The sequence below is a fragment of the Globicephala melas genome, chromosome 2 (assembly GCF_963455315.2).
Source record: "Globicephala melas chromosome 2, mGloMel1.2, whole genome shotgun sequence".
Lineage (NCBI taxonomy): Eukaryota > Metazoa > Chordata > Mammalia > Artiodactyla > Delphinidae > Globicephala > Globicephala melas.
The window spans coordinates 149,827,022-149,854,105 of record NC_083315.2 but is presented as its reverse complement, the minus strand read 5'-3'; the positions used below and the strand labels follow the sequence as shown (position 1 = coordinate 149,854,105).

The 27,084-nt window shown below is 39.8% G+C and overlaps 1 protein-coding gene across 6 annotated transcripts in view; it reads right to left on the bottom strand.

Annotated features, from left to right (window-relative positions):
* YLPM1 (YLP motif containing 1) overlaps positions 1-24,998 on the bottom strand; it is a 65,587-nt gene extending 40,589 nt beyond the window's left edge. For all 6 annotated transcript variants that reach the window (XR_009563168.1, XR_009563169.2, XM_030831747.2 and 3 more), the window contains exons 1-4: positions 23,962-24,998; positions 14,387-14,623; positions 13,260-13,439; positions 11,001-11,995 (exon numbers count right to left, since the gene is read on the bottom strand). Coding sequence is in view for 4 of the 6 variants with exons in the window: in XM_030831747.2 (XP_030687607.2) it covers positions 11,001-11,995; positions 13,260-13,439; positions 14,387-14,623; positions 23,962-24,834 (2,285 nt within the window). In the remaining 2 variants the exon portion in view is untranslated. The remainder of the gene's footprint in view (positions 1-11,000; positions 11,996-13,259; positions 13,440-14,386; positions 14,624-23,961) is intronic.
* Positions 24,999-27,084: the final 2,086 nt, after the last annotated feature.

Sequence of the window (27,084 nt, the reverse complement as noted above, 5' to 3'; positions counted from 1 at the left end):
GGTTGTTTCTCTTGATTTTTAAAAAACCAAGTGTGTGTATCACTTTGATAAAAATGTAAAATGTATTTCTTTAAAAGACACACAGAGAGTGTTAGCCCTAACCAGGAAAAGGGCTTCTTCTGAGAGTACAAGAAAGATTAGGATGGCAACTTAAGTAATGGTAAGGCCGGGAAGTGAGTTTCATTGGGCCTGAAAGCCTTGATTATCTCTGTGAAGCAGGAAGCTAAATGAAAGATACAAAGAGAAATAATGATGTTTGCTAAGACAGAGAAAGCAACATTAGCACAGATGGTCTATGCAGAATAGTGAAGGCTTGACACAGCTATTGTTGGACAAAGAGGAAAGGAGCTGACCAGGTGCTTGTCAAAACCATGTCACAGGGAACTCCCGGTTAGGACTCCGAGCTTCCACTTCGATCCCTATTCAGGGAACTAAGATCCCACAAGCTGCGTGATGCAGCCCCCCCAAAAAAAGGTACGTTGCAATGCTAAAGATAAAGACCACATATTTATGAAGGTAAAGAAGTATGCCATTTCAGGTTTTGTGATGATTTGGTTCCTTTTCTTGAAGTTACATTTATTAATTCAAAGTGTCTGAAATAACACCTTAGGTCATTAAAGATATGTAAAGTCATCTGTTTTGTACTGAATTCAGCAATTATTAGTTCATATAAGTGATAAGAGAAGACTATATATAATACACAAGTCAGTATAAGAACACTTTTCAACATGTTAGCTAGTGTTATAATCAAATTCTGAATATGAATGAACTGCTTTTTAACTAAACTGTGAACGCCTTGAGAATTTTACCCGTAACTAAGACATTCTGGCGTAAGCAACATTTATTGAACACCTACTAATTGTCGTGTACTGTGTTAGTGCTGGAAATAAACTGATACCTAACCTCAAGGAGTTCACAGTCCATAAGAAGAATGAAACAAGTAAATCAACAGTTAGAACAGAATTTGATAAATATGGGGCATGTTGGTCTTGCTCACTTAAGTATCCCCAATGTCTGACTCACTGAAAGATCTCGACACATAATTACAGAAGTGCCATCCCCAGGGCAGGAAAAGTAGGGATTGATAAAGCAAAAAATGACAGAAAGGGGATTCCAAACAAGGAAAAGAGCATAGGCAAAGGCCAGAGGAAAGGATAAAGGAAGCAGAAGGCACTAAAAGATGTAAAGATACAGAAGAAGTGAACATGGCGGAAAAGTTGTAAAACGTAATGAACTCACTTCTGTAAGCCTCATGCCTGCATATATAATATGCAGTGTTTATGAAAAGGTAGGGTGCTTTGCTTTTAGATTTAATTGTTGACCAGGAGCCAAGGGTCATCATTTTATTTTTATTTGGGGAGTCAGAATATGTTAAACCAATTGAAATATACTTTCAACACTACATATAAATGGAAATTAGTTATCAATACTGCACTTCAAATTTTTCAAAGTTCAAGGATGTTAAAAATGTCAGACTATCAAATCCTTTTTGATTTATAAAAGTAAAGAGCTTTTAGGCCTTTGGAATAAATATATTAAGAGATACTCATATTAAACATATGTACGAAAATAAGCCATCTTTACATCAACACAATGAACTACTATGACCTTTTTAACGTATAAAAACGTACTGGAAATAAAGTACAAACGTAGTATACATCCACTAAATACAATCACACAAAAACACATGCATTGTACATTGGTTAGATGAAAAGAAAAAAAGACAAACATCTGGTGTTTAAATATTTTGAAAATTTTTGCTTGTACAGTTAGGTATTTCATAAACTTCTAAAAAATAAAACCCCTAAAACTAGGTATGAAACCATTAGAACTAGGTATAAAAATTTCAAAACTTGATACAAAAAATATACTCCAAATTGGGTACAAAAACTTAAGAGGGATGCAGAAATACAAATACCCTTAAACAAGATAATGTCTGATTATCACAATATATAAACACATTCACATCAGTAGACCACGGTAATTACAAGATTTTAAATTCTGGAATCAAATTCCTGCCCTTTTAGTTTTCATGTGAAATAATGCCATTTTCTAATATGTATAACCAAGATCCTAAAATCAAAATTCCAAAGAGAAATAATCACTATAAACAGGAAAAGCCATGGCAAATGGAAGCATTAAGAAAAATTATGGTGTTCATAGTCCCTTGTTAAACCTAGTAAGACAGCTACAGAATGGAAGAGGTCACAATTCCAATCCTAAAACTAATCAAAAATAGGTATAACTGATCAGAAGCCTTGATATTATTAAAATGTCAGTTCTTCCTCAACATGGTCAATAGAGTCTATGCAATGTTCAGCAAAATTCCAGCGTATTTTTGAAAACTGACAAGCTGCCTCTAAGCATTATATGGGAAACAGAAAGGACCAAGAATGGTCAAGACAATCTAGATCAGGGGTCAGCAAACTACGGCCCAGGGCCAAACCCAGTTAAGACTGATTTTTAAAATATTTTTATAGGTTAAAAAAAGAAAGAAAGAAAAAGGAAGAAAGAAAAATATTTGACAGAGACCAAACATGGCCCACAAAGCCTAAAAATATTTACAATTCAGCCTTCACAGAAAATCCCTGATCTAGAAACACAGAATTGGAGGACTTACACTAAGAGATATCAAGATTTATTATGAAGCTACAGTAATTAAAACTATTTGACAGGCTTCCCTGGTGGCGCAGTGGTTGAGAATCTGCCTGCTAATGCAGGGGACACGGGTTCGAGAGTCCTGGTCTGGGAGGATCCCACATGCCGCGGAGCAACTAGGCCCATGAGCCACAACTACTGAGCCTGTGCATCTGGAGCCTGTGCTCCGCAACAAGAGAGGCCCGCGCACCAAGATGAAGAGTGGCCCCTACTTGCCACAACTAGAGAAAGCCCTCGCACAGAAACGAAGACCCAACACGGCAAAAATAAATAAAATTAATTAATTAAAAAAAAAAAGAAAAAAAAACTATTTGACACTGGTGCAAGGATAGACAAATAAACCAAAGTAATAGAATCCACAGACAAATCCACATATATAGTCACTTGAGTTATGATGGAGACACTGTAAAGTAGTAAGAAAAGGATGACTTTTTCAATAAATGGTACTGGGGTCAACATGATAGCCATATGGAAAACAATGAACTTTACCCTACCTCATACTATACATTAACAAAAAAATCAATTCTATATGGATTGTTGATTTTAAAATAGAAAGGTAAAACAATAAAAGAAAACAAATACAATAATGTATTTATGGGCTTGGAGTAAGCAAAGATTTCTTAAATAGGACATGAAAAGGCACTAACCATAAAGAAAAGATCAATAAATTAGACTACTAAATTAGAAAAATCAAGAATTTCTATTAATCAAAAGATACCATTGGGCTTCCCTGGTGGCGCAGTGGTTTAGAGTCCGCCTGCAAATGCAGGGGACATGGGTTCATGCCCCGGTCCAGGAGGATGCCACATGCCGCGGAGCGGCTGGGTCCATGAGCCATGGCTGCTGAGCCTGCGCGTCCGGAGCCTGTGCTCCGCAACGGGAGGCCACAACCGTGAGAGGCCCGCGTACCGCCAAAAAAAAAAAAAAGATACCATTAACCCTTGGGGTTCATTTGGGTTCACTGGATTCAATTATAGTTTTTGAGTTTTTTAAAAACAGTTCTATTTGTAAGGATTGATATTTCATGACTTTTTTTTTTTCCTACAGGCTTTCCTAAGAACAAAGAGAAAATTTACTTTTTGAAAAAGAGAATGAAGTTTACATTATCTTGCAATTACCATATAGGTCCACTGAATTCTTTCATAAACCTAAGATACATTATGGAATCTTCTTTCTATATACTGAAACTAAAGATCAAAATACGAAGACAACAAAAGAATGATGGAATTGTAAAATAAGCTGTCACCCCTCCTTGCATTGCCCAAAATACTGCAGATTGCTTTTAGGGTTCATTGAGCACAAGTGAGAATTCAGAAATTTTCATTTCCTGACAAAGAAAAGTGACACAGAAAGTTGTGTCAAAATTATTAGATGGGCCTTCCCTGGTGGCGCAGTGGTTAAGAATCCACCCACCAAGGCAGGGAACACAGGTTCAAGCCCTGGTCCGGGAAGATCCCACATGCCGCGGAGCAACTAAACCCGTGCGCCACAACTACTGAGCCCACACTCTAGAGCCCACGAGCCACAACTACTGAAGCCCGCGTGCCTAAAGCCCATGTTCCATAACAAGAGAAGCCACCACAATAAGCCCGCGCACTGCAATGAAGAGTAGCCCCCACTCTCCACGACTAGAGAAAGCCTGCACACAGCAACGAAGACCCAACACAGCCAAAAATAAAATAAATGAAATAAATTTATTAAAAAAAAATTATTAGGGCTTCCCTGGTGGCGCAGTGGTTGAGACTCTGCCTGCCAATGCAGGGGACACGGGTTCGTGCCCCGGTCCCGGAAGATCCCACGTGCCGCGGAGCGGCTGGGCCCGTGAGCCATGGGCACTGAGCCTGTGCATCCGGAGCCTGTGCTCCGCAACGGGAGGGGCCACAACAGTGAGAGGCCCGCATACCGCAAAAGAAAAAAAAATTATTAAATGAATCAAAAGATAAATGCAGAGACAGCTACGCTCTAGGTCCTAATAATGATGTGAAATTAATCATACAAGCAAAATCTCTATGAGTCCTCGGATGACAATATCCTAGATGAATACTCTCAAACTCAAGACAGGATGAGTGAACAATATATTTCTAAGGACAGAAAGGAAATGTGGTATCGTCATCCAGTTAGTTATTAAACAGGGAAGACTTCATCACATATTTTTGGCAAGAACCTGGACCATTCTGCTTTGCTAAAAGAATATGTGACAGAATTATTTCATCTTCTATAATGTTTGTGTGTCAAAATTTACTTGATGCAAAGAGTTTTATTCTTTTAAAATTTTTTTTTTTTTTTTTTTTTTGCGGTATGCAGGCCTCTCACTGTTGTGGCCTCTCTCGCCGCGGAGCACAGGCTCCGGACGCGCAGGCTCAGCGGCCATGGATCACGGGCCCAGCCACTCCGCGGCATGTGGTATCTTCCCAGACCGGGGCACGAACCTGCGTCTCCTGGATCGGCAGGCGGACTCTCAACCACTGCGCCACCACGGAAGCCCTCTTTTAAAATTTTTAGGGGCTTCCCTGGTGGCGCAGTGGTTAAGAATCCTCCTGCCAATGCAGGGGACATGGGTTTGAGCCCTGGTCCAGGAAGATCCCACGTGCCGCGGAGCAACTAAGCCCGTGTGTCACAACTACTGAGCCTGCGCTCTACAGCCCGCAAGCCACAACTACTGAGCACGCGTGCCACAACTACTGAAGGCCACACACCTAGAGCCCATGCTCCTCAACAAGAGAAGCCACTGCAATGAGAAGCCCGCGCAACTCAACGAAGAGTAGCCCCCACTCGCCACAACTAGAGAAAGCCTGCGCGCAGCAACGAAGACCCAACGCAGACAAAATTAAATTAATTAATTAAAAAAATTTAATTAAAATTTCTAGTAAGTTGTTTTTATTATGCCTTTATTCTTAATTCTGTAAATTACTTGTAAAATTACTTTTAAATTAAAAAAATAAAAAGGTTCCAGGACTTCCCTGGTGGTCCAGTGGGTAAGACTCCACGTTCCCAATGCAAGGGGCCTGGGTTTAATCCTGAGTTGGGAAACTAGATCCCGCATGCATGCCTCAATTAAGAGTTCACATGCCGTAACTAAGAGTCCACAACTGCAACTAAGAAGCCTGCATGCCGCAACTAACAGTCAGCATGCTGCAACTAAAGATTGTGCATGCTGCAAGTAAAACCCGGCGCAGCCAAAATGTAAATAAATAAATAAATAAATAAATATATAGATTTGTCTTTTTTTGTTTTTTTGCGGTACATGGGCCTCTCACTGCTGTGGCCTCTCCCATTGCGGAGCACAGGCTCCGGATGCACAGGCTCAGCGGCCATGGCTCACGGGCCCAGCCGCTCCGCGGCATGTGGGATCCTCCCGGACTGGGTCACGAACCCGTGTCCCCTACATCGGCAGGTGGACTCTCAACCGCTGCCCCACCAGGGAAGCCCCTAAATAAATATTTTTTAGAAAGGTTCCAATGCACCATCTAGATGGTAAAGTGAAGACTACTTTTTTAGTATACTGAAGGATAAGAATGCAAAAAGTGCTGCAGAGTGAGAAACAGTCAAGACAATCTAGACATATGAACTGATATCTAGTATATATAAAGGACTCCTACAAACCAATAAGAAAAAAACATAACCCAACAGTAAAACAGGGAAAAGACTTGAATCAGCATTTCATAAAAGAGGAAATCCAACTGAACGAAAATCAAATGGAATGGAAGTCAATCTCATTCGTCATCAGGGAAATATAAATTAAAGCCATATTACAATACCACTAGACATACACCAAGATTGCTAAAATTTTAAAGTTTAATAACACCAAGTACTAATGAGGATACAAAAAAAAATGGAATACAGAAACACTGGTGGTGAGAGTGTAAACTGACACAACCACTTTGGAAAACTGTTTGACAATATCTATCAAAGCAGAACATATTCGTACTCTTATGACCAAGCAATTCCCATCCTTGGCATATATCTAAACAAAATTAAATACAAACACACACACACACACACACACCCCTAAGGGGACATATATAGCACCAAAGACACAAAGCGGTGTTTTTCATAATAACCACCAAAAACTTAAATGACCATCAATATTAGAATGGATAAACAGATTGTGGTATATTCATACAATAAAATACTGTAAAGAAATGAGAATGAAACAAACTACAGCTACACACAACATGGCTGAATCTCACAATAATATAATGTTAGGTGAAAGAAGCCAGACTCAAGAGTACATACAGCATGAGTCCATTTATATAAAGTTCAAAAATAGGCAAAACTAATCTCTTGTGTAAAAAGTTGGAATAGTGGCTATCTTTGGGATGAGGAAAAATGGGAAGGGGCATGAGTGGCACTTCTCAGACACTGTTAATTTCTGTTTCTTAATCTGAGTCGCGATAACACAGGTGTATCTGTGAAAATTTACTAAGCTGTACACTTATGATTGTGCACATCTCTGTATGTTCCTCTTCAATAAGTAAGTTTTATTATTGAAAATAAAAGATTCTTGGAAACCAACATCTACTAACATGACAGTTTACTGGAGCTGTGGTAGTCTTCTACAAGACTTGATGAATCCAATGACACATACACATATAAACAGTTTCAAAAAGCTGCCCCAGATGCTCAACAATGTGGTGTGCTACTCACATATGATGCATTTATGTCACTTGATTTTTTGAAAACCTTCAGTTTTTAGAAAGCAGCCTAAATCTGGATTTTTCAAAAAACTCAAAGTAATTTCCAGTACTTTATTTAACAGTGCGTAATTGGTAAATCAGTTAACTGTATTCTCAGTTCTTGTTTTTCTACCCAGCTTTGTTTAAGAAACCACACACACACACACACACACACACACACACACACAGAGTGGCTTACCGTATGTTATATATATAGCAAACGCTGAATTCAACTAATAAAGGAAGTTCACAAGTTTTCTTAATAGTGTGGATTATTCTTACCTCAGTCTCTTTTACTCACTGACCGGCTTCCCACTGATCTCTTTTTCTCCCATGTAACAAAGGTTAAAAAAAAAAAAAAAAAAACCATGCCTGGGCAACAGTCACAAACTATACTTTACATGGGCTAAGTGAACAAAAGAAGTAGAAGGGTAATAGAAATGGCAATGACACAGCTAGATCAGGGAAAGGTTTTTAAAACAAGGTAGGAAAAAAAAAAAACAAGGTAGAAATGTGAGCAGGATACAATTCAAGGACAAAATATGCCATCCTTATCAAAGCTGCAGGTGGAAAAAGCCAGGAAGGGATATCTCATATCTAAAAACAGTGTAATCTCCATTCGTGAAGATTCAGCAGACTAGAATGCAGGCCCAAACCTAACTAGACGAAATGTAAAGTCTTAGGGAAAAAAAAGAACACAAGACAAAAAACTGTACAAGTTCAGGGTGACAGAGAACTGGCTTAATAACAGTAAGGTGAAAAAGACCTGGCTGGCCAAATTGATGTTAAGCTCAACATGAGTCAACACTGCGAGAGTACTGACCCCCCCACCCAAAAAAAAGCAATTTGTTCAGCTATATAAGTACATTTTTATAACAAAGTTAGTAATAGGCCTATGGTCTTTCTCCATCTGAAGTAAGTGTTCATTCTGAAGGAGACTGATAAACCAAAGGCCCTTCAAAGGACAGTGAACAGGGACTTCCCTGGTGGTCCAGCAGTTAAAACTCCATGCTCCCAATGCAGGGGACCCAGGTTCGATCCCTGGTCAGAGAGCTAGATTCCACATGCCACAACTAAAAAGATCCTGCACGCCACAACGAAGATCCTGAGTGCTGCAACTAAGACCCAGCGCAGCCAAATAATCAATCAATAAATTTTTTTTTAAAAAAAGGACAGTGAACAATACAGCAGGACAAAGCTAGCACCGATGTTAATATGAAGAGAACTTCAGTTTATGTGATGGCACAGCAGAATGGTTAAGGTGGGTGGAGGGAGACAAGAGGATGGTCTTTAGACAACGGCAGGATACACTGTAGAAGAGGGACAGGGTAAATCACTATGTGTTGCACCACACAGGCAGATCTAGAATCAACAGGCAGAAGTCAAGGCAACACATTTATGTTCAATGTAAGAAATACAATTTCTGTAAAACTGTCAGCACCTCGTGGGGCAGTGTTCCTTATCACAGTGCCAATGCTCAAGCAGAGCCCATCAGCTGCTTGTCACAGGAAGCACAGTGGACTTAAGAGTGGGTCAGAAGGCCCTGGATTCTAACCCCACCTCAACCATTTATTTGCCGTGTCATCCGGGGCAATTTATTTATAACTTCTCCAAATCTCAGCTCCCTTTATCCATTTACTTCATGAGATCACTGAGAGGAATAAATGAGCTAATATGTGCAAGACCTAGGATGACAAAATGCAACACAAAGGTGAGTTGCTATATAGAGGGCAAGTTGCACTAGGTAACTGCTAAGATCCTCCTAGCACTGAAATTATTAACTGTACCCTGAGGCAAAAGAAAAAAAGTTAAAGTAGGTCCTAAATTTACAAAGTCAAGATTTGGTAGGCAAAAGAGAGAAAACATTATTATGACAGAAAAAAGGAAGCAGGAAATCTATGTTTTATGAGGTTATAAGAACGTACTTCTCATATAGCAAATCAGTTACCGTATCTAAAAGGTAATGCTCAATCCAGGAGATAAGTAGGAATTCAAATCAAGATGAAACACATGCCAAATAAATCAGGACTACAAATGCACTTGTAATCACTGACAGGATGAACATCACTGAATCACGGCATTAAACACAGTGCTTAACTAGTGCTCTTGCTCTGGGGACCCTCTGGACTCAGCTCCCACTATGTGGACTTAGGCTCTACCCTCCCACCTACATGATCCTGAGCAAGTTATCCAATCCTCTCAGCCCCAGTTTGTAAAGGGTAAATGTAGGATATGAAACTGCCAAGTTCACAGGTTGTCGAGAAGACTCCATGGATAATGTATGTAAAGCTTCTGACAAGGCTTCTGGTACTCAGCGGAATTCACGTTAATTGCCTTTAATTAGCTTTCATTTTTGGATGGAGTTCTGTTTTCTGAATATAAACTTGGAGAACAAATAAAAAATATATTTTGTTTTCAAATATTGAAATTAGGTTAAAATTTAAAATGATGATGTAGATCCATCAACACTGAGATGGAAAACTAACCAATGCTGACAAGTGGAAAAACCAAGTTACAAAATAATACACTTAGTATGCTTCCATTTTTTTTTTTTTTTGCGGTACGCAGGCCTCTCACTGTTGTGGCCTCTCCCGTTGCGGAGCACAGGCTCCGGACGCGAAGACTCAGCGGCCATGGCTCACGGGCCCAGCCGCTCCACGGCATGTGAGATCCTCCCGGACCGGGGCACAAACCCGTGTCCCCTGCATCGGCAGGCGGACTATCAACCACTGCACCACCAGGGAAGCCCTGCTTCAATTTTTTATGACATATGTTTTAAAAATTATTACCTCCAGATAGTAGAATTAGGTGACTTTTACATTTTTTCAATACTTTCCTGTCCTGTCTAAATTTTGTATAAGGAGTATTTCCAGTACGATTTCCAATTGGAAAAAAATCTGATTGAAAATGTTTTTCTATAAGAAAATTATCATTTAGGCCAACTTGGGGAAAAAATATTTTTACGAACTTGGAAAAATAAATTTAACACCTTTTAAAAGGTAAAAGAAAAAATTTAGAAACTACTAGTATATGTTTTGTGTGCTTTTCTAAAAAATGTGGTTCAAACAAAAAAAAAAACATCTCCTAAACTGAGGAAAATATAAAGGATAAAAGTTCCATGGGGGCAGGGATTGTGTCTGTTATGTTACATTCACTGCTGGAGGCACAAATATTAATAAATATTTGCTGAACAAATGGATAAAATAAAAGTCCTATTTACCCTTACACTAAATTCCATTACCTTATTTCACTAGATGCTTATTCATTTTTATCTCCAACAGCTGGCATATCATGTCACAGAAAGTTACCAATCCAGTTATTTGTTACATAAACAAAAAGCAAAAAAGATCAATAAATTTAATAAAAATTGCTTCTGAAGCTAAGGAATTGATAAGCATTACTCTAAACCACTACATTCATCCTGGACTAAAATCGCTACATACAGGATAAAAGCAATGACATCAAAGAAAGGGGGGCATGTTGCCATTTCTAGATTTCATTATGTCATGTCTAATAAGTGAACAACACTAACATTATTAACTGTAAACCAGGAATGTATATAAAAGTACAAAGAGAACATAAAAGCCTACTCAGCCTGTATCAGCAAAGCAGCAAAACCACCACACCCCCACTCCCCACCCGCTCCCAAAAAAAAGGCAGACCTACCTTGGGCCTCTTGGACCTTCCAAGTAACTGCTTCTAGGAGGATCTGGAAGCAATCCACCTGACCTCCCTGGCATGTCCTTGACTGCAGTGATTGGCTGAGATGGAGCAGCTGAAGACTCCCCAAGTCCTTGCTCAGATGAGAATGAACTGTACGGCAGAGCAGACTTGCTCAGTGGAGCTTTAGAATTCACTTGTTCAGATGGGCCAATGGCTGATTGCAATGGAGGATGGTAAGTTGAGGGTGGGGCTGAACCAAAAGACACAGGAGTGGGAAGCAGTGCTGGTCTAGGTTTCTCTGGAACTTGTGAGTTCTGAGAACTGGAGGCTGGTGGAACTGGGGCTGTTGTTAACTGAGGAGGTATCCCTTGTGGAACTCCAGGGGGAGGTATTCCTGGAGGAGGTGTGGCTGAAGATAATGGTGGGAGGGGCATAACAGGTGGAGGCGCTGTTGAAGAGAGAGACGGTGGGGGAAGAACTGGTGGCGGCCCTGCAGAAGAGAGGGAAGGCGGGGGTAGAACTGGTGGTGGCCCTGCAGAAGAGAGAGATGGAGGCATCACAGGTGGGGGCACAGAGGTTGGTAGAGAAGGTGGCATCACAGGTGGGGGCATGCCAGGTGGTGGCACTGAAGTAGGCAGGGCAGGGGGCATCACTGGTGGTGGCAATGATGGAGGCAATACCGGAGGAGGCATTGTTGGTAGAGGTGGAGGCATCTGAGAATATGGGACAAAAGGTGGCGGCATGGACATGTTCCCCATATACTGGTTCTTCATGTTCTGAAATGAAGTGACTTTCTCCTGGAGATAGGTCTGAGTGGCTTTCATATGTCCCTGCCATGTTTTCCATTGCTTCTCATACTCCTGAAGCTGATCTTTGTGAGGATAGGAATGAAGCTGTTCCTCCCACAGCTGGAACTCTCGCTCCCATTCTTGGTAGAGATGTTGAAACTGCTGCTGCTGCATCTCATAATGCCGCATCTGCATATCTACAGACATGGTCTACAAATAAAGGGATAAAAATTATTTCAAGACATTCATATAAGAAAATTAATCATAAGTTAAAATATTAATGAACCAAGGGCATTTGCAGCCTTAGGAAATTAGAACACAAGACTTTGGGAGGCTAAGGATAAGCTTGTTAAATCCTTTCCATGATGATCATTCGCCTTTCTCCCTTTGACTTATTTATATGTTATCACTGAGTTGGAAAAAATCTACCAAACACTAAAGCGAATAGCTGTCTCAGCAATAAGTATTTTTCAAGTTTTTATTACTACTATGGGTCATTTTAAATATTACTATTGAAAATGATCTGTTATAGACATATAAACATAAGTTTATACCTCACAGATACAAGACAAACAAGTATCTAAGTCACTTCATCTTTTGTGGGGCATTTGCTTAGGTTTTTTGTGGTGGTTGCTTTCATCTTGCTGGTGGATTTCTGCTTGTTACTGCAGTGCTTTTCAGGCAAAAACACAGGTTACCTTGAAGTGACATAAGAAGCCCTGGTTCTTCTTCTTTTTTTTTTTGACCACTCTGCGCGGCTTACAGGACCTTAGTTCCCCAACCAGGGATTGAACCCCGCGCCCTCAGCAGTGAAAGCACAGAGTCCTAACCACTGGACCACCAGGGAATTCCTTTTTTTTTTTTTAAATTGAAGTATAGTTGATTTACAATATTGTGTTAGTTTCACGTGTACAGCAAAAAAAAAAAACAAAAAAACCATATATATATATGTGTGTGTGTGTGTGTGTGTGTGTATACACACACACACACACACACACACATTCTTTTTCAGATTCTTTTCCATTATAGGTTATTATAAGAGAGTGAATATAGCTCCCTGTGCTATACAGTTAAGTCCTTGTTGTTTTATCTATTTTATATATAGTAGTGTGTATCTGTTAACCCCAAACTCCTAATTTATCCCTCCCCCTGCTTTCCCCTTTGATAACCATAAGTTTGTTTCTATGTCTGTGAGTCTGTAAGAAGCCCTGGTTCTTAAATCTCTTAGCAACAGTACTCTAACATCTGCCTGGGTTAACATGATCAGAAGATTCCACTATACCCGCCCTTCCCCAAGAGCATTTTCACAATACCACATTTCCAAGCCCCCAGTAATGTGACAAATAACTACTTGGGCACTCCAGACGAAACATCTGATATCTTTCCTTCTTCATACTTAAATCTCTTTCATGAGAAACAAATCCCTTTAACATCCTGGGGCAATTTCCCATGTGGCAACTGAGGAAGCACTCACCTGTATATGTGGTGGATGCTGTATAATCTGCTGGTACTGTTGTAGGATCTGCTGTAACTGAGTGTGCTTCTGCATTATTCCCTGATACTGGAAGCCAACTCGATGCTGCTGGTGCTGCTGCCAGTGTGCTGCTGCAGCCTGCAACTGTTTTAACCTGGCATCTTCTTCTGGGTCCTCAGACTAAAGATAAAAGAGAGGGTACAGTTTTTTTCTTTTTCTAAGTCATAAACAGCAACCAAATTAATAAGACACCTGAATATTTTATAAAGTATTATGTTGTAATAGTATTGTGTTATAAAGTCCAGAATCCCTGCAACTGTGAGAAAAGCTATTCTATCCTTAGATAAAATACCTAGTTCTATCTATACTGTGATCATGGATACTAATACAAAGGAATTTATAAATCCCACAGTCTTTACGAGAATAATCACCTCACTGTTCCTAAATAGGATAACCATTTCCCCAGCAGAAAGTCAATCCACAGTTACTATCCTTTTCACTATATGAGAAATTTCTTTTTTCACCTTAGTCACTTTTCACCAGCTGCCTACAGTGTAATCATCATGTTTCATTAATGTTTCCATATAAGGCTCTTGGGAGAACAATGACCTTTGGACCAACGTGAGAACTTTCCATGTGCCAGTCAGTATGCTAAGCAACAAGGATTATCACATTTAATGCTTTAATAGCTCAATAAGAAAGCTACTATTTGAATATGCCCATTTTGTAGATGAGGAAATTGAAGCATAGAATGGTTAACTAACTTGCTCAGAGTCACCACCAGCAAGTAGCAATGCCCGGGCAGTTTGACAATAAAAGCTCAATCTCTTAATTATTGCCCTGTGCTGCCAATATGAAAACACCCACACTTGCATCCCTTTAGTGCTTAGAGACACTCAATTCAGAAGAGTGTCTAATTCTTCACTCTCACTTAAACGATGAAAAAATGCCTTTTCTAAACCCGATATGGCACACGTCTGACTATCCCACAAATGAAATTTTACATGCACTTAAAAAAAAAAAAAGAAAATATATATCCATTTATATATAACAAAGGTACATATATATATGAAGCAGAAAAAAATGGAACAACTTAATAAATACCAAGTAATTAACTTCATGGTTACCTGGGGTTCCTCAGGTGGGAGAGGAGGTGGTACGTCCTCGTTAGGGGGTGGTAATGGGGGCTCCTCTGATGGAGGGGGTTCTGGTACTTGGCTGGTGGCAGGTACAGTAACTTCTTCCTTTACTGGCTCAGCTGCATCCTTTGCTACAACAGGACCTTTTTTGTGTCCCGGCAAATGCACTTTTGTCCTCTGCTGCAAACTAAGCAGGTGCTGTCGATACCAGTACTGCTGCTGTTCCTACAACAGAAACCATTTTTAAGTCAGAAAGAGAAAAACAAATATCGTATATTAACGCATATATGTGGAACCTAGAAAAATGGTACAGATGAACCGGTTTGCAGGGCAGAAACAGAGACACAGATGTAGAGAACAAACGTATGGACACCAAGGGGGGAAAGTGGCGGGGATGGTGGTGGTGGTGTGATGAATTGGGAGATTGGGATTGACATGTATACACTGATGTGTATAAGATGGATGACTAATAAGAACCTGCAGTATAAAAAAATAAATTAAATTAAATTTAAAAATTAAAAAAAAAAGAATTTTAATTGACAATCCTGTATATCTGCAACTTGGTTTTGACAGGGAGCTACACTTGTGTCTGTGTTCATGTATTTATATATAATAAAAGGCAAACCTGAACTGAGAAAGGCAAATAAATAAACATGATCTTTCAATTCCTCCCCCAAATTTATATATTTAAATTAAACCATACATGTTAATTCAACATACTTCTCTATTCTCATTAAAAAAACATGCTTTTGGAGGTGAGAGTAGTCTTTCTGATAAAAGATCAGAGTAAATCTTTTCAGTATTCATAGCTATTGTTTTTAACTTGCCTTTAGTTGGTTCAGTTTTATCCACGGGGGTCTCGTGATTAATGAATATAATAAACAGTCCTACCTCTTCTCTCTGTCTTCTCTTCCCTCTTTTAAACACCTGCTGTATCATTAATCTTGCCATATCCAGGTATATATACATAAATGAAAATACACTGTGTTTTAGAATGCTTTCTATTTATTTTAAAAGTTTCACTTTGTCTTCCAAGTTATACTGTAATTTGATTTTCTGGAAGCTTATTTTGTGCTTCCACTTTCTAAAAATTACCACAGTAATAAGTTTAATGTGGAAAAAAATTAGAAGATACAGCCTATCCTGATTATTCATGGATTCTGTATTTGTGAATTTGCCAACTTGCTAAAATTTATTTCTAACTCCAAAATCAACACTCAGGGAACTTTCACAGTGATTTGTGGACACGCGTAGATGGGCAAAAAATTAGTTATCTGACTTGCACGTTCCTGTCTGAGGCAGAACACGGCCATGCTCTGCCTTTTTGTTTAGCTCTTATATTGTAAATAAGTGTTCTTTTCAAGGTCTATTTAGGGCCACATTTTTCACATTTCTGTACTTTTTGGTTGAAGATTTTGCTGTTTAAAATGGCCCCAAGCATTGTGCTGAAGTGCTGTCTAGTATTCCTAAGTGCGAGAACGCTATGATGTGCCTTAAGAAGAAAATACTTGTGTTGGATAAGCTTCTTTCAGGCATGTGTTATAGTGCTGTTGGCTGTGAGTTCAATGTTAATGAATCAACAATATACATTAAATAATTTGTTTTTAAACAGAAACACATATAAAACAAGGTTATGTATTGATTGGTTGAAGAAAATGTGACCGAAGGCCCACAGGAACCTAACCCTGCAGTTCCCCCAGGAGCAATCGTTCAGTATTCACTAATTCAGTGTTCTTGACAACTTTATAAAATATAAATACCTCAAATAAAGAGACTCGACTACAAATAAGCAATAATTAAAATCAATTTTAAAAAAATCTCACCACTCAGAAGTAACTACAGGATCTTCATTATCCCAGTGTTCACTATATAATTCCCCATGGTTACAAGGTGGCATAAGGAAAAAAAAGTTGTCATAACACTAAAATATTCACTAATGAACTGCCCTATATACTTCTATAATTAACAACAGCATATAAACAAAAAGAAAAACAATAGCATACACTTCTACTACAATTATAAAGATGCAGGATCTAGCAGAAGTACTACCAGTTAACAACCAAAAATAATTTTTATAATAGGAACTGCAAAAGAGAATGACATGAATATCAAATGTTGAAAAACAGCCCTTGGAAAAATGTATAAATCCCTAAAATATTTTTTCAACATATTCAAAAATGAAATAAATGATGATAATATAGTGTTGTCACACAATTTTGTCACAAAAATTAAAGTACAGAAACCTAATCTACACTTTATTCTTTATAAACTCTAAGACTCAGCTGTTCTTTATGATTTTTGAGCTTTATTTTTCAAGATTGTGTCCCAAATTAAATTTTTTACTTTTTACAATAAACTTTTGGTCCTTGTGTTAAATGGATTCATTTTACTTGCATTCACTGAGATTCATTGTCTCTGGATAACCAGGATTTCCTATATTGTTACTATTTTACTGTATATCCTCTCCAATTTTCCACATGCAAATATACATGATACTCTTTTCTCATGAAACATACTGTCTTGTTATCTGTTTTCTCATTTGCAGAAAGTAACTGTCTTGGGAGAGAGGTGTTTCATGCTTTTCTCATATCCTGTCTGGTGCTTAAACATAGTGCTGGAACACACAGTAGAGTGTCAATAAATAGTTGCTGATCAGCTAAAGACTTCCCTTCTAGGCTACTAATTTCTATGACCTGAAACTTGCTACATCCCTTTGGAAGAGTAAATTCCATCTCACTAACTCCATCCTGAAGTTTGGGTCATGACTGGGTTTTTCTCTTTTTTATTAACATACACATAATCATCAGCTCCTGAAATATAATTACTTTTACTATTCAACATGAAAAAAAAAAGAAAAAAACCAACACACTGTTCATGATAGTCAACAATTATGTGGTATTAGAACATTTTCAACTTTCTTCCATTATTGTATGAAAATACTGAAAACAGCAACAGGCTTGTTTTTTAGCTTTAAAAAATTAATAAACTCTTTCAAGTAGAAGTTAAAAGTTTCCTTTTTTTAAGTTACTTTGAAAGCATCACCAAAACATACAAAGATGCAAACTATCTTTCATAAACTAGAAGCCAGTGGCTATAGATAGGAAGATTATTCAGGTCTAGATTCCTTATCAATTTATACCCACCTTATTCTTGTGCTTTCTATCTTTGTCTTAGACCTAGTCTAAGGTTAAGAACCTTGTTAGGAGCTCAGGTACTTGTTGATTTACTAACAGTATGCACTGCAGATCAATTTCTACTTAATATGAACCCAATAAGCAGAAATCAGATCTAATTCAATCCTAGGACGAGGCTTTGGCACATTTTTAAAGCTCTGCAAATGAATAATGATGAAATCATTCAGAAATGTCCTCAGTGACCCCAGAGGAGGTTGCTTTATCTCTATTTTAAAAAGGAATAAAACCTGCCTGGACTTGCTAATGAAGCTGAAATAGTAGCCAGTTCTTCTGAATGTCCCGTTATATCAGACAACTCCATCTCATATGGGATGTTAGTTCATAGGTAGAGGAAAATCACAGTAAATGTCACACTCAAAAAAGAGATTGAATAGGGCTTCCCTGGTGGCACAGTGGTTGAGAGTCCGCCTGCCAATGCAGGAGACACAGGTTCGTGCCCCGGTCCGGGAGGATCCCACATGCCGCGGAGCGGCTGGGCCCGTGAGCCATGGCCGCTGAGCCTGCACGTCCGGAGCCTGTGCTCCGCAACGGGAGAGGCCACAATGGTGAGAGGCCCGTGTACCACAAAAAAAAAAAAAAAGAGAGAGATTGAATAGAGTTAAAAAGTAAGGATGTATCTGTCATAAATACCAAAAAAGATGCTAATTAATTCAGCAAGTATTTACTGACCACTTGCTACCAGTACAGTAAGGAACTAGGTACTAAAAGATTCTCCAAGTAGGGAAATATAAAGAAGGAGGGACAGGGAGAGAGAGAGAGAGGATGAATGAATGAATGGATGAATGAATGAATGAACACATGCATCTATGTGTGTGATGCTTTAAAGATTAATTTTGAAAGGTTGCCTTTCCTGTCCAGGTTGATTAGGATAAATGCCTGTAACATTAAATGTTCAATGTCATATCCTAAAGCAAGTGGGATGGGGAGGGGGGACTTGGTAAAATAATGAAATGGATTTCCATTTTTTAAATTTATTTAAAATATATTTATTTTCAACATTTTTGAAGTTCACACTCTATTCCAGGAATTAAGGTCCCATCTTAAAAAAAAAAACTCCTTTACTGTGCCTCTTCCTCCAGCTCCTGCCCACATACTCTCTCTCTCTCTCCTTCAGTCAAACTTCTTAAAAGAGTTGTCTATACTCACCATCCCCATTTCCTCACCTTCCATCACTCCTCAAATCAATGCAATATGGCTTCAGTCACTATGAAACTGCTCCTGCCAAGGTCAACAATAATCTACATGTCAGTAAATGCAAAAGATAACTCACAGTCTTCATCTTGCTTGACCTCTCAGCAGTAACACAGCTGACTACACCCTCCTCCTAGGAACAGTCTTCCCTTCACTTCTGTGGCACTGCACTGTCCTGATTTTCCATCTACCTATTTGGCCTTTCTTCCCATTGGTTCCCTTAGGTACTGTGGTTCTGCAGGGCTAGGCTCAATGTCCTTTAAACTTTATTCTTACTCTACACACACTCCTCAGGAGACCTCATCTATTTCTGTGCCTTCAAATACCATTTTTATGCCGATGACTCACAAGTCTATGTCTCCCAGATCTCACTTCTAGACTCCAGACCTGTATCTAACTTCTAACTGGACATCTCCATTTAGAATCTTATGTCTCAAGGATCTTAAACTCAGTAAGTCTAAAACTGAACTCATCATTTTCCCTTCCTCCCCAGACCTGTTCTTCCCCCTCCTGTAGGTTATTAGTATATGGAACCACCATCCACCCAGTTTCCTATCCCAGAAACCCAGGAATCGTCCTTGATGCCTCCCTCTCCACTACTACTCAATCTCCAACTGGATTCTAGCACCAAAATATTTCTCCAGTCTTTCCACTTCTCTCCATCTCCTCCATCACCATCCAAGGCCAAGCCACTACTAACTCTTGCCTGGATCACTATTCACTATTCTCTCTAAATCACTCTTGCTCCTTTCGATTCCACTCTCCCCAAAGCAGTGTGAACTTTCAAACAAGCCAATCTGTCACATTTGCCTATATAAAATCCTTCAATGGCTTCCTACTGCCCTTAGGATAAAGTCTTCATAGGTCCTCCCTGGCCTGGTTTGTACCTTCAGTAAGCCCTACTGAACTTAATTCTTTGAACTCGTATCTGGTTATTTCCTACCCATTCTTCAGGTTTCATTTAAATATTACTTGCAAAGGGAGGTCTCTTCAATTAGGTGAGAGCTCCCAGCTATATTCAATCATTTGAAAAATATTTATTCTTCACCTACTATGTGCTAGACTCTGAGCAAGGCCCTGTGAATACAATGGTGAGCTTAAAAAAGCTCACCTTTTCCTAATCCTTATGGAATGGTCTAGTGATATTTTCTATTTTATAATTCCACAGCACCTTACACGTCTTCAATTACTTTTTAAATGTCTTTTCCCCGCATTGGAACAAGTGAATGAGGGCAGGTACCTTGTCTATTTTGTTCACCATTTCATCTCCAGTACTAAGCACAGTTCTTGGCACACAGTTGTTACTCAATATATATTTAAGTATTAGATAGTGACTAAAAACTCTAATCAAAGTCAACAGCTTTACCTAAATAAGTTTTAAGAATAAAAGAATAAATCACAGTTCATTAAAAAAAAGACCAGTATGCATTTTAACTAGCCAGTCCTTTAAAACACACAGAAGAGTTAATTCTTCAAAAATGACACATTCCATTATATCATCACTTTACTCTGAAAACTAGAAATTAAATGGAAGAATATCAAGCACTTATCCTGTCTTTTCTATGCTAACTGTATGTCCAATCAAACAGCCCTAGTTCATGAGTGAAAGTTTTTCTTTACAGAATTCCTTATGGTAAATGTAGAAGAAACAGCAGAAAAAAAAATCACCATATTGCAACCTCTAACAAAGAAATAATTTACTCAAGCAAAGACCATCAACGGATGAACCACTAGATGAAATATTAGATTGAAGATTGATGGGAAGCTTTACAGCAGAGAAACCAGTCACCCCCCCCTTGATCAATCTTGGCACCACTAACTATGGGACAGCCAGGCATTGAGTGACTCCTGATGGGATGCAAATGAAGTACACAGCACTTCCTAGGTTACGAAGTACACTTGCCAAAAGAAAGGTGAACTTAAATCTAAGAAGGCTGCACAGTTAATGCCTAGTTTACAAAAAAAAACATGGGAGAGAGAGGAACAAGTCAAATGACACCAACGAGACAGCAGACAAATCCAGGACATGGGACATTTTACAGGATAACTAACACAGATTTTTCAACAAGCTCAATGGCAAGGGTAGAGAAACAGAATAGGAGAGACTGACCTAAATCAGGGATTCTCAAGTGAGAGTGATTTTGCCCCACAGGGGATATTTGGCAATATCTGGAAACATTTTTGGTAGTCACAACTGGGGGCTGCTACTGGTATCTAGCAGGTAGAGGCCAGAGTTGCTGCTAAACATCCTACAATGCACAAGACAGCCGCACAACAGAATTATTCTGCCCCAAAATGTTTATATTGAATCCCAATTTGAACAAACCATCAAAACTTTATTAAGTCCATGGGGGAATTTTAACATGGATAATATCAAGGAATTATTTTTATTAGTATGATGAGACAATAGGGGAAATCTGAAGAGATCTGGTATTAGATGATAGAAACCTGTTAATTTTGTTAGGTGTTATAACGTGTTTACCTTAGAAAAAGTCCTTTAAAAAAAAATGTCTAAGAATGTAGGAAGGAAATGATGTGAGATCTAAGATTCATTTAAAAATATTTCAGCAAGAACAACAGTAAAGGGGCTTCCCTGGTGGCGCAATGGTTGAGAGTCCGCCTGCCGATGCAGGGGACACGGGTTCGTGCCCCGGTCCGGGAAGATCCCACATGCCGTGGAGCAGCTGGGCCCGTGAGCCATGGCCGCTGAGCCTGTGCGTCCGGAGCCTGTGCTGCGCAACGGTAGAGGCCACAACAGTGAGAGGCCCGCGTACCACAAAAAAACAAAACAAAACAAAACAAAACAAAACAAAACAAACAAACAAAAAGAACAACAGTAAAGGCCTAGGTGAAGCATACATGGCAAAATCTTGATAGCTGTTGAATCTGAGTGATGGGTATATAGGGAGAATCATACCATTTTCTCTACTTTTGTGCATGTTTAAAATCTTTCACCATAAAAAAATTTTTAATGAAATATTCCAAAAATAAAATATGAATCAACAAAGAAGGGTTAATTGTCAGAGACTGGCACTGGCATGAAGAAAATGTTTACCACCTAATACACCAAAGTATCCTAAGTCTAGAACACGACAACGCTTGTATCTTATTCAACAAAACTTTGTGGAGAGCTGACAAATTGGCAAGACACTGGCCTAGGTGCTACAGGGGATAAAAAGGTAAGTGAGGCAGTCCCTGTCTGCAAGGGACTTAAGATTTGAAGAACAGAACCAAACCACACAGGTAAGCTGAAGCACGGCTTCATAGAGACCCTGATATTTGAGATGTGCCTCGAAAGCAATACAACTGTAAGGGGGGAGAGAGGGTTGAGGAAGTTGGGATGAATTCTAGAGAGAGGTAAAAAAAACCTAAAGAGGCTTAGCAAGGGCCTTCTTGATCTGGCCCATTCCCACCTCTCAAATCTCATCTTCCACCACTTTCTTTACAGCTCTCATCAAAGAATTTGAGGCACTGAATAGTCAAAGCACTAAAAGAAGTTCACTATAGACAAGGGTACAAAGGCAGAAAAACAAAAACAGTGTTCGTGCTAAATATTCATATTAAGGACCGGTCTGATTCCCGCCCCCCATCCCCCACTACCAAAAAACAATTCATTTGTCTAAGAGGCCAGAAAAAGTCCAGTAGAGATGAGGATATAAATGTCATATTTTGGCTTGGACTAACTCTGAGAGTGCTGGACAACAAAAGCACTGGAAATCTCAGAGTGGGGTGGTAAAGGGGGCAAAAATTCCATCTCTATTATAATGGAGGAATCTGGAGAAATAACCTGATGGGATAGTACTAATTTGGTGTAAGCTAACAGAATCTCTCATTCTACTGTTTTACCCCAGCATCTCAAGTGTTTTCTCCTGATGATGTGCCAAGCACCACATCTTGCTTACTTAAAACAACCTGTTTTCAGCTTGGTGCTTTGTGACCACCTAGAGGAGTGGGATAGGGAGGGTGGGAGGGAGGGAGACGCAAGAGGGAAGAGATATGGGAACATATGTATATGTATAACTGATTCACTTTGTTATAAAGCAGAAACTAGCACACCATTGTAAAGCAATTATACTCCAATAAAGATGCAAAAAAAACAAAAAAACACAACCTGTTTCTCTTCTTAATTTCTAATGCCAAACCACTGTAAAATTAGAATAATATCTTTTGGAAATCTTTATATGTAAATCTGAGCTTGTAGATTAAAAGATTCTCTTTTTTCATGAGGGAATCTAGGTAGATTACTAATTGCTAAAAGTGTCTATTTTAAGAAACCAAAACAAATTATTTCTTCCACTTTAATTTTATCTTCTTTCTCAAGACAGGAATTCATTTATTACTGCTACCCTATCAATCTTTGACAGGGAAGCATCACTTGAAAGAGAAGTTTAGAAAATTGGCTCTCTCATGAATGAAGAGATGTCACCACCATTTTTTTAAAACTTGGCTGAATTCCAACGCTGTTACTGTGGAGTAAATGGTAACAACAATGCAATGCAGCAAATTGGTCATGTCTTAAAACTATCTTTAAGTGATGTGAGAACAGGATGTATGGGTCAGTTCCTTAAATGACCAACAGATTCCCAAAAAGGTCAAATATGTAGACTTCCCTAGGTATTGCATATATATCTATAAACATAATTAGGATGTTCCTGATTAGAACAAGATTTCCACCCTTCATTTGCTGAGACTTCTTAATTCAGGAAGCTGACAGCTATCAGTGGCCCTTAATTTTCTTTTAAAGAAACTAACTGGTCATAAAATTCATATGCATTTCAGGTGTCAGCCCTTTGAGAAGCTTCTTTTTTATGCTGCCCCTAAAATAGAATTTTAGTTTAAGTTACAATTAAACAACAACAACAAAAAAGCCCTTTGCAACAGCAATAAAACCTAGAAGCATGATCAAAGGAAACCAAGGAATACATCTGAGAAGTAACTCTTGAGTCACCCATCACTCTGGTGTCTAGAAATATCTTCAAACACTGTTCTTTTAATAATCCACATTTAGCTAATTGAAAAGCTGGGATGTCAGACCTTTGACTTTTATGGACTACCCTGGAGTGTAAATTAGCCAGTTATGGTGTGTTGGAATTAGGCTAAGCCCTGGGTAAAGCCCCCAGGCCTGCTCACTTAGGGCCCTCTAGGTGAGAGGCGCAGCTTGGGCAGATGTTTTCTTACCTGTGGAGTCATCGTAGAGGGATCTGGCTCAGGGGCAGCTTGCTGCTGTTCAGCACTCTTGTTCTTGGACCCGCTCTCCAAAGGCTCTTGCTGGACAGTTGTCTTATTCCCAGAAGGGGCGGACGGCGGTGGCGGAGCTAGCAGCTGGGATTTAGAATGGCCTTGGGAGGGGCGGGAAGGAGATGCCTGAGAAGAGGGCAAGTAGGACTGGGAATGGCTCAAATAGGACTGCGAGGAAGAGGAAGAGGAAGAATAAGATGGGGTGGGCGCCAGGTAGGACTGGGAAGGTGGGGACTGAGAAGGGGACGGCTGAGCGGGAGGCAGGTAGGGCTGAGACGAGGCCGGGGGGTAGTACGAGGGTGGTGGCTGAGGTGGAGGCATGTAAGATTGAGACGGGGTCATGTAAGACCCTGGCGGTACTGGGGGAGATTCAGGGGGAGAATCCAGCTCCATGGGAACCAAACCAGGAGGCCCGTCTCGTTGGTGGTGGAGCATCTGGTGTTTGTACTGCTGCTGCTTCTGATAGCTGAGAGCCGGCCCAGGTGGCGGGGGCATCGGCGGCGGCGGTGGCTGCCAGTCCCCGTAGCCGCCCCCCGGCATCACCGGCGGGGGCGGCAGGGGGGGCGGAGGAAGGTGATGGGGCTGGAGCACGCACTGCATTTGCTTCTGGTGCATCTGCTGCAGCTGCTGGAGCTGCGCCAGGTGCTGCTCGCGGAAGCTCATGAAGCCAGAAGAGGAGGGGGCCGCGGGAGTCGTCGAGCTCGAGTACCCGGGCCCCGGCGAGGCCTCAGGAAGCGCCACCGGCGGTGGCGGCGGGACCGGCGGCGGCGGATAGTGGCTGCTCCCGCCATACCGGCCCCAATTCGGGTACATATCGGAGAAGAAGGCGCAGCGCTCGTCCCGGCGTCGTTACGCGTCGCAACCGACCTCCAGGAGCTGCGGCGGCGACGGCGACAGCCGGAACTCGCGGCGCCTACAGGCCCCGGAGCGTGTAAACGGAGCGCGCCAGTGCGCCGGCGCTACCGAGCTGCGCCCGCGACCGGGAAGGTGGGGACGGTACCGGGGCGATTACGCCTGCGCAGTAGCCACCGAGAGGAGAACAAAGGCAAGATAGAGCGGCCCTTTGCTTGGCGACTCTCGGTTGCCACCTTCCTTCCGGTTCGGATAATGTTGGGGCGAGCTGAATGTTCCTATATAGCCAAGGAACCATAGAGTCTCACAGCTGAGAGCGGTGGTAGAGATCCTATCGCTCTACGGGTTCGCTTTTGAATGGAAAAAAAAAAAAGGTTCCATTCACAATAGCAACAACAACAAAAAACCATGAAGCAGGTAGGAATATCACTAATAAGAAATATGCAGAATCTATATAAAGGAAACTACAGAACTATACAGACTCATATCCGAGTGGAATAAAATTAGACTTGAAATAATGGAGAGGTTTACCATGGTTCTGAATGAAAAGAGGAAAAATTATGAAGATGTCAGTTCTTCTCAAATTAAGTGAATAGACTTAATTCAATTCTAACAGAAAGTCCAATTAGGAACAAATCTGTGAAGATGTATTCTGAAGACAGAATGTAAGAGTACATCAATTCCTGCAGGTATTGTAAAAGGGAAGAAAGGGAATTCTTTAGAATAATTCAATGCAGAAGACTTTATGTTGGAGAATATCAGTCAAAGGAAAGATAGCAAAAGGCAGATAACAAAATTGTCTAGAGAGGACCAGATTGGATTTAGAAAATAATCCAATCTCATGTAATACTAAACATGAACCCATTTGGCTTGAGAGAATCACTGAAAAACAAAGCTGATACACACTGAATTCTGAAAACAAAACAAAACAAAAACCTACCTAACTCTGAGACTATTAAGTGTGTCAATGTGTCAGTTGTGCACCACTTACAGGTTTGACCTTGCTTCCATCTTAATAACCCAGATCTTCACCTCTCATAGGAGGTGGATGTGAGCGGAAAGTGGGGCAGCTAAGTTTCCTTTGGAAGAAAAAGCTTTTCATTCTCAAATAGGAATTTAGCTGTGTTTCTTTTAGCTTTTATTGAAATATAAAGTATATACATAAAATTAGAAATCATAGTGGACAGCTTAGTGAATTTTCACAAACCAATCACACTTGTGTACAGATCAAGAAACAGAACATTACCCAACTCAGAAATCCCACTTGTAATTTTAATATTTTCAATTGAAATTCTCTTTGAAAATTATAAAAATAAATGTAATTTACTATAGAACAGACAAGGAGAAAATCAGATGATCATCTCATTAGATGCAGAAAAAGAATGTTTTCTTTCATTTCATAAATTTCAATATCCATTTATGATTTTTAAAAAGATTTGCAAGCCAGAAATAAAAGGAAACTTCCTTAATCTTATACAGAGTATTTACTAAGAAAACTACAGCAAACATCACAGTTAATGCTGAAAAGTTGAAAGTTTTCCCACTGAGATCAAGAAGAGATGTCCACTGCTATCATGTCTGTTACGGATTGAACTGTGTCCCCCCACACACCCCAAAAAAAGATGTTTAAATCCTAACCCCCAGCACCTCAGAATGTGACCTTATTTGGAAATAGTGTTGTCCCAGGTGTAATTAATTAAGATGAAGTCCTACTGGAGTAGGATGGGCCCAAGTGGTCTCCTTATAAGATGGCCATTTGAAGACAGCACACAGAGAGAATGCCATATGATGGTGAAGGCAGAAATGGAGTTATGCAGCTGCAAGCCAAAGAATGGAATAAATGGAATTCTCATATGCTGCTGGTGGGAGTGTAAATTGGGATGACTACTCTGAAATACTATTTGGCACTATCTACTAAAGCTGAACAGCCCCAGAGCCTATGACCCAGGAATCCCACTCCTAAACATATAACCAACAGAAATGCATATATATGTTCACCAGAAGGCATGTACAAGAATGTTCACAGCAACATTATTTGTAATGGCTGAAAACTGGAAAACAATACAAATGTCTACCTACACTAGAATAGATCATCAAATTGTGGTATATTTGTACAATGGAATACAAAACACCCAAGAGAATGAATGATCTATAACTACATGAAACCACTCAGATGAATCTCACAATGTTGAGCAAAAGAAGCTAGACAGA